At 51.5% G+C, this 7,334-nt stretch overlaps 1 protein-coding gene across 5 annotated transcripts in view; it reads left to right on the top strand.

Annotated features, from left to right (window-relative positions):
• The first annotated feature begins 6 nt into the window (after positions 1-6).
• AGAP1 (ArfGAP with GTPase domain, ankyrin repeat and PH domain 1) overlaps positions 7-7,334 on the top strand; it is a 230,236-nt gene continuing 222,908 nt past the window's right edge. For all 5 annotated transcript variants that reach the window (XM_057389903.1, XM_057389906.1, XM_057389904.1 and 2 more), the window contains exon 1: positions 7-1,476. In XM_057389903.1, the coding sequence (XP_057245886.1) occupies positions 468-1,476 (1,009 nt within the window). In that variant the 5' untranslated portion in view covers positions 7-467. The remainder of the gene's footprint in view (positions 1,477-7,334) is intronic.

Here is a 7,334-nt window from a genome sequence, read left to right as displayed (position 1 = left end):
AAAAAAAAAAAACGAAAAAAAACCCGGCTGGATCTCCGCAACCGTGCGGCCGCGCTGTAAACAATGAGATCGGAGGCGGCTGCTGCAGCTCCCGTGCCGTGAAGACCGGAGCCGGGATTCGCGGGAGGAGGATGCGTGCGTGGATGTGAGCCGTGAGCCGTCCCTCGGCGCCTCTCCGGGATGGCGCTGCCACGGCCGCCGGCCGCCGGCGGGGAGCGCCGCGGGAGCCCAGCCTGACCCCGCCGCAGAGCGGGGTGTGACACCGGAGCATTTTTTTTTAAAATTATTATTTATTTATTTCATTTTTTTTTTTTTTTAACCGGGTTGCAGTGGTTTGTGGCTCTGCGTTTCCAGCCGCCCGCGTGTCTCCATCCATCCATCCGTCCATCCATCCGTCCGTCCGTCCATCCGTCCATCTCGGCGCCGATGCCCGCGGCGGCCGCCGCTGCCTGAAGGGCAGRGCCATCATGTACCTCCTGGACAGCAGCGAGCCGCCGGCCGCTGCCGCCTCCTCGCCCGACAGGATGCAGCGGGGCACCCCGCAGAGGAAGACCGTCTACCGCATCTCCGTGACCATGGTGAAGAAGGAGCTGCTGGGGCCCGAGAGCGGCCGCGCCGGCCCCGAGCTGCCCCGGCGCGGGCGGAGCCGCCCGCCGGGCTCCTCCAGCCTCACCAGGGCCGGGCTGCTGCTGCTGGAGGAGGAGGAGGGCGAGGAGGAAGGCGAGGAGCGGGACAGGGTCCCCAGCCCCTGCGGCTTCCGCACCTTCCGGACGCTGAGCACCGGGCAGCTGGAGCTGGGCCGCCTCAAGGTGCCGCGGAGAGCGGGCCCGCCCGTGCCCGGGGCGCCGCGGGGCAGCGCCGCACCTGGACAAGCCGCGGCTGCCGCCGCCTCGTCCCCGCCCGGCGAGGAGCGGGACAAGGACGGCGGGCCTTGCCCGGGGGAGCGGGGCCACAGCCCGCGGCGGCAGCCGGGTTTGCTGCGGCGGAGCTTCAGCTTCAGGCACTGGAGCGGCGCTGGCGGCGCGGAGCCGGCCCGGGTGCGGCGGCACAGCAGCTCCGGCTGCCTGCCCGGGCCGCCGCCGCCCTCGCCGCCCGCCGCGCTGCCCGCCGAGCCCCCCGAGAAGCGCAACACGCTGGACGTGGGCGAGGTGCTGAGCCAGGCGGACCCGCTGGCCCGGCTGGAGCGCTGGGAGCGCAGCAAGAGCAAGAACCGGACCCTGGATAACAGCGACCTGCAGCGGCTCTCGGAGCGCCTGGGCCGGGAGGGCCCCGCCGCCGGCACCGAGCACCGGCTGCTGCGCTTCTTCAGCGGCATCTTCGCCCGCAGGGACGGCCCCGCCGCCCTCTTCGGCAGCCCCCACGGGCGCTCCCCCCGCAGCAGCTTYTCCAGGTCCAGGGCTTACTTTAGCAGCCTGCGGAGAGCCGCCGTGGACATGCAGTCCAGCTCCGAGAGCATCAACGGGTCTCCCCACAAAGGTGCCCGTCCTTGGCTCGTCTGAGCAGCTCATCATCGGTGCTGGGGGATGGATGGGGGGTCGAGGGGATGTTGGGTGTGAGGAGAGGGAATGCCCTGGCAGAGGRTGACCAGATGGCTGCTCCATCCCTGGAGGTGTCCAAAGCCAGGTTRGACGGGGCTTGGAGCAGCCTGGTGTAGTGGAAGGTGTCCCTGCCCACGGGATGGTGTTTAAGGTCCCTCCTAGTCTAAACCATTCCRTGACTTACGGGTATGGCATAGCTCTGCTGAGTGCAGGTCAGGCTATGTGTTCTCCTGAACCAAAAATCCCTCTCTGGCGTGACTGATCGTGCATTCTAGGATGGCTGAGTGAGGCKAGTGTAGCTTGTTTAATTATGGAATAGAAGCTGAACTCCAGTGCAGCTGTATATAGGTCACTGGGTGGCCCAGTGCTGCACAGCGCTGGGACTTTTCTCCTTTTGGAAAGCCTTCTGTAACCCAAAGGATTGGTTATGTTGGTCAGTTGCACTGCTGGAGAGGTGAGCGAATACTGGTGTAAATATCTCATAAATCCTAAACCCAAAGGATGGGTCATGTTGGTCGGTTGCACTTCTGAAGAAATGAGCACATACTGGTGTAAATATCTCATAAATCCTAAACCTTCATTGTAATAACGGAGCTGAAACTGAGTTTGATATTTCTGAAAAATACAGATTCAGAAGCTGCGCTCTTAAAATTACTTTGAGTTATATGATATAGATGTGTGCAAATTAGAGAATTGCCAGTCTAGGTAGAAGAATTTTAACGAGAAAAAAATTGAGCAAGAGCCTTACTGAGGGATGGAGATACCTTGCTGTATGGCAGCAAAGAGCTGACAGAGCTGCTTTCTGCAGGGATCTGGAAGGATCCCGGTGTGGTTGGCTGGGACGTGTCAAACCAGAAATGCTGGTTGTGGAGCTTCATTGTGAGACGGTGCTTTCTTCTAGCTGTGCTCTCAGATCCATAATAAGTACCTGTGATGAAACATTTCACCTGCAATTAGAGTAGCCTTTAAGTGCTTATCAGGTGGTAAACGATCTCCAAGTTTCTGCTTTTTTAAAAATAGTTTTCAGATGAAACTTTCATGAAGGTACAGCAGAGGATGGTGTGGAGTTGGGTCCTGATGGTTTATTGGGGAAAGCAATTCCCCTTCTGAATCCAGAGCTTCTCCTGCGAGCAGAGCGTGCCCAGAGCCTGAGCCAAATATTTAGAGCTGGTAACTGAGGGCTGTAGGGTTTTATTGATGCACAGGCACTCATGTGGGCTTGTAATAATCTTGACGGAAATTGTGGTGTGACCTTGGTGAAAGTTCAAGGTAACCACAACAGAGAATTACTTCATACRGCTCCTCCTGCCTGTCCTGTGCCAGCACACTCAAACTCTTGCTCCCTCCAGCTGCAGGCTGGAAGGAGAGTTCAGTTAATCAATAACTCCGGGTACACAGCACTAGGATGTTCCAGAGAGGTTCTTCCTGTACGTGCCAATACCAAATTCATCTGGAGCGKTTAAACCTTGAGGCTTGTTCTCCCAAAAAAAGCGTCCTGGGAGCAGCCGTGGGGCTGCAGCATGCAGCGGCGTTACAGGTTTGTGTTAGGGGTTAGCAGGCCTGGTGTGCCCTGCTTCCTTCCTTTTTGCCATAAAATTGCAGCTTGGAAAAAAGCTTTTACACGTCTCCGGCTGCTGCTGCTTGGTGACCGTTACAAAGCTGAGCTGAAACTAATTTGTCTTTAATTCCTTCTTCTACATGTTAATAAAAAAGTTTAATTAGCCATTACGATTAGCATGCCACATATTTTAATATTTTAAGGTTGGAACAAGCTGCTGTTCAACCAGGACTTTTCTTCTAGTTGGTGTGGAGTTGGTGTGGTTTTGACAGTGCACAGATTCTGGTGCAGACACACAGGTGGAGCCTTTATTTCAGTGTGGGTTTTATTCTCTGGAAATGCGAAGAAATTCTTTCCTGTGAGGGTGGGAAGGCCCAGAGAAGCTGTGGCTACCCCTGGGTGCCTGGAAGTGTCCAAGGCCAGTTTGGACGGGGTTTGGAGCAATCTGGGATGGTGGAAGGTGTCCCCTGCTCATGGCAGGAGTGGAATGGGATGCAATTTAAGGTTGTTCCCAACCCAAACCATTCCATGATTCTACACTTGTTTCCCTTGTGTCATTGCTGTTCTATGGGAGTAACTTGATTTTGTTCTTTCACTATGAAGCCCACCCAGGGGCTGCTGAAAAGGTGGAAGTTTTAAAAAATGTATCTTGTTGGCATTTTCAACCTCAACTGCAATGTCTGCTTGGAGGAATTTCTTGATAAGAAGTGCCTTACTTTACCTACCCCAGTCAGGTGTAATGCAGTTTTGAACAAGTTTTTAAGTGGAAGAGTCAGGAATTTTTCTATCTACATGTTTTTGATGTTACTGAGTTTGGCTTAGGCTGTGAAATGTGTAAAGGTGGATTTTTGGCAGGGATCAGTCTATAAAGTCAGTAGTTATTCACACTGTCACTAAAGAGTCCTTGAGCATCAAACCTTTTCCTTTTTTACCTGCAAACCCCATTTGCTGTGGGTTTGTTGGTCTCAAATCCTATGCAAGCAGCAACTCTAAAAGCCTCTGCAAGGGGAAAGAAATTCATTTATTTGAAGGGAAAAAGTTTTTCTGCATGTACTACCACTGTCCCTGAAGGCAAAAAGACAAATTTCCATAAACTTCAAGCCAGAGAAGTTATTTTTGCCTTAAACTATTTAGAAGTCATTAAGGGAAATGTCATTCCTCATTTAAACTTTTTTTCTCTTTAAAGTCTTCATGATTCATTCCTGATGAGAGGAACTCTTGCTGCTCTGGAGGAAGAGGAGGAGGATGGCTCTGGGGCTGGGGGAGGGATGTAAAATAGTTGCTTTTTCAGTGGTTCTCACTTGTTGCTTTTATTTTGAGATAAGTTTGTTTGAATAACCCCTCTTTAGGATTTAATAAGCAGATTTGGGTATCGCAATTGTTGCCTGTCAAAAAATAGTATCTTTATAATACGATAAACTGTTCTTCTGAGGTTTTTTCCCCCGAGGTTTCAGAGGAGTTAGTTTTAAGCTCTTATCTCAAATTCTCTGCAGCTCAGAGCCGTGGGAAGCGGGGGGAAGCTGCTGAGTGATCTCTGTTGGAGGCCTCCAGCCTTTCCTTGCGCAGCTCCGCTGCAGATAATTCTCGTTAGTTCTGTGTCATCTCCTTGCTCCCCTGGTCAGCSCTGCTGGCATTCCCAGAGCAGCCCAGAATCCTGATGTGAGCCTTCTGGCTGAGCAGGCAGAGATTTGGAGCACATGGAATTGGAGCAGTGAGATGCAAACGTGCTGGAGCCGGCCCCGCGTGGCTCCCGGGATTGTAGCTGCAGGTTCCTGGTGCTCTGCTGGCATTAACAGTTTGCATGAATTAAAAACCTTCTAGGACTCTTTGAGCTGTTTCAGTTATCCTGAGTGTTGTCTAGAGGCTGTTATGAAAATAAAACCCGGCGGATAAATAGATTGCAGTTGGGGTCAAGCATTTTCAAGCATTGTCTAAGAGGGGTTTTTGTTATTATTATTTATTGGGTAGGTCTTGTGTCAAGCGAAATGAATGCCAGCTGCACTGATAGAGCCAGATGATTAAGAACTGAACTGGTATTAAGGTCACTGGCTGAATTAGAGAATGAGATGGATTAATGTTTGCACAATATCGAAGTGTGTGCCAGCTGCTAGCAGCCATGGTCTTTGTTTTTCTCTTAAAATTGAAAAGAAATGTAGAATTTTTATCCCTTTCTCTTATGAACTTGACAGTTAAATGCCTAATGGCAGTCATGGCTGGCTTTGCTGGGACAGATCTCTGATTCCTTCCGTGGAGTGTTGTGCATGCATTCATCTCCATTCCCTCCCARGCCGGGCTCTTCAAACTGCAGCTCTGTAAATCGAATTTTCGTGCTCTTGTTTTGCCAGAGATCTGCCTGTTGCTTGGCGCAGCACTCCAGGTAACGATGTGTTTATCTAATGAAGCTCGTGCAGATGACCAGAGCACAGTTTGCACCAGAAAAAGAAACATTCAGAACGTGATATTCCTTCTCTTTTCCTCCTCGTCCCTTGGATTTGAGGTCGCTCTGTGTGGTGGGAAGCTGAGTGGAAAGGATCTGTAAGGAAAGGATCCCAGGGAACAGGGACAGGAGGAGAGGGAACGGCCTCAGGCTGGGCCAGGGTGGACATCAGGAGGAATTTCCCCATGGAAAGGGTGCTCAGGCCTTGGAGTGGAGTGCYCACCCTGGAGGTGTCCAAGGAACTCCTGGACGTGGCACTCGGGGCTGGTGACAAGGTGGGCATTGGGCACATCTTGGGCTCGATGGCCTTGGAGAATTTTCCCAGCCTGGATGATTCTGCGATTCTGAGGAGCACAGGGCTCTTCTGGAACTCTTTGCTCATCCCGGTGGGTGTGCAGTTGGGATTTGCAGAGGTGGAGTCTCTGTGTGGGGTGGCGGATGAGCTTTTTCCTCAGACCAAAGGAGGGTTTTCAGTTGCTCATAGTTGCTGCATGACTTGACTGCGGTTCTTTGCTGGAGGTAATGGTCATTTTGCCCTAGAAAATGAAATCATTGGTACCAGATGCTGAGCCCTTTCCAGCAAAACAGCCAAAACTTGCCATCACTCCCAAAAATCCGAATATAAAATACAAAATACAATTTCAAAGCAGCCCAAGTTCATTATCAGGGCCACATCCAGATCTTGGATTCCTCCAAGAAGAACCACTGGGGTGTGTTTGAAGGGGCAGTTTGTTTCTTTGCTGCTGCTCTCTCTGCTCTCATTTTGATGCTGCAGAGCTGCCCAGCAGTGGCTGAACACCGATAGCCCCAGCAAAACTCTGCAGTCACCAAATAACGAGTGTGAAACGATGGCATGCGCTGAGATTTTCCTTGGCACGGCCATAACCTTGGAAAGCAGGCAGCAAATTTTGAAATGCCTGGATATTCCTTTTCGCTGCCTGGGATTTGAAGCAGAAATCATTAATGCAGCCTGTTAATGGTGTTACTTTTGATAAGTGGTGTTGGGATTTCCCCATGGCAACTGCAGTAAACACACAGYGAAAGGCGCTTTCTGCCAAAAACCACAGAATGGCTTTTTTCATGTGCGAGGGGGAAAAAAAAAGAAATGTCAGTATATTGAACCCGTGAAACTATCATCTATTTAGCCCGTGAAAAGCATCCAACGTAAAGCTATTATCTTGATGGGAGCTGGAAATTTTATCTTGATGGGGCGTTTGATGATTTTGATGGCTCGGGCTGGTACATAATGACAGCGTGTGACAAATACTTGGGATTTATTGACAAAATAGTACCAAATGTTTCCTTAAAGCAAAGCAGGCGGGGGSATAAGCAAACTGTAGCTTCCTCCGAGCTTTTTTTGGATAATCACAGATGACGTTAACAGTGGGGTTTGTTATTTATTGAGGTTTCCTCGGGGAATGAGGAGGAGGGAAGCGAGGCAGTGCGACCTGCAGTGCAGCTGTTGGGCTGCAGGAACAGCTGTAAGGGCTTTGGAACAGGCAGTGTGTCTGTCACACAGGCAGTGTGTCTGTCACCAGGGTCACTTGGCCACCAGGGCTCATTTGGAGGGATATTTGTGGGGTGGGGTCAGCGTTGAACCTCGTGGTCAGCGCTCCTCCTCGTGCCCTGGGTTCTTTTGGGGCTGTCCAGATGAAGATGGAAAGGTCACTTGTCTGAAATAATAACCCAGGGTAAATCTCTCCCATTTATTGAGGTGTTCCAGCCGGGGAAGCCCTTTAGGATCAGATTTACGGGGCGGGCACAGCCACGTTTCCTGGCTGTAAACGTTCCACGTGGGTGG

This window comes from Malurus melanocephalus, unplaced genomic scaffold (assembly GCF_030028575.1).
Source record: "Malurus melanocephalus ecotype Western Australia unplaced genomic scaffold, MMel_1.1 scaffold_20, whole genome shotgun sequence".
NCBI classification, from domain to species: domain Eukaryota; kingdom Metazoa; phylum Chordata; class Aves; order Passeriformes; family Maluridae; genus Malurus; species Malurus melanocephalus.
Note: the sequence above shows the minus strand (reverse complement) of the source record. Positions and strands in the feature narration are given on the sequence as shown.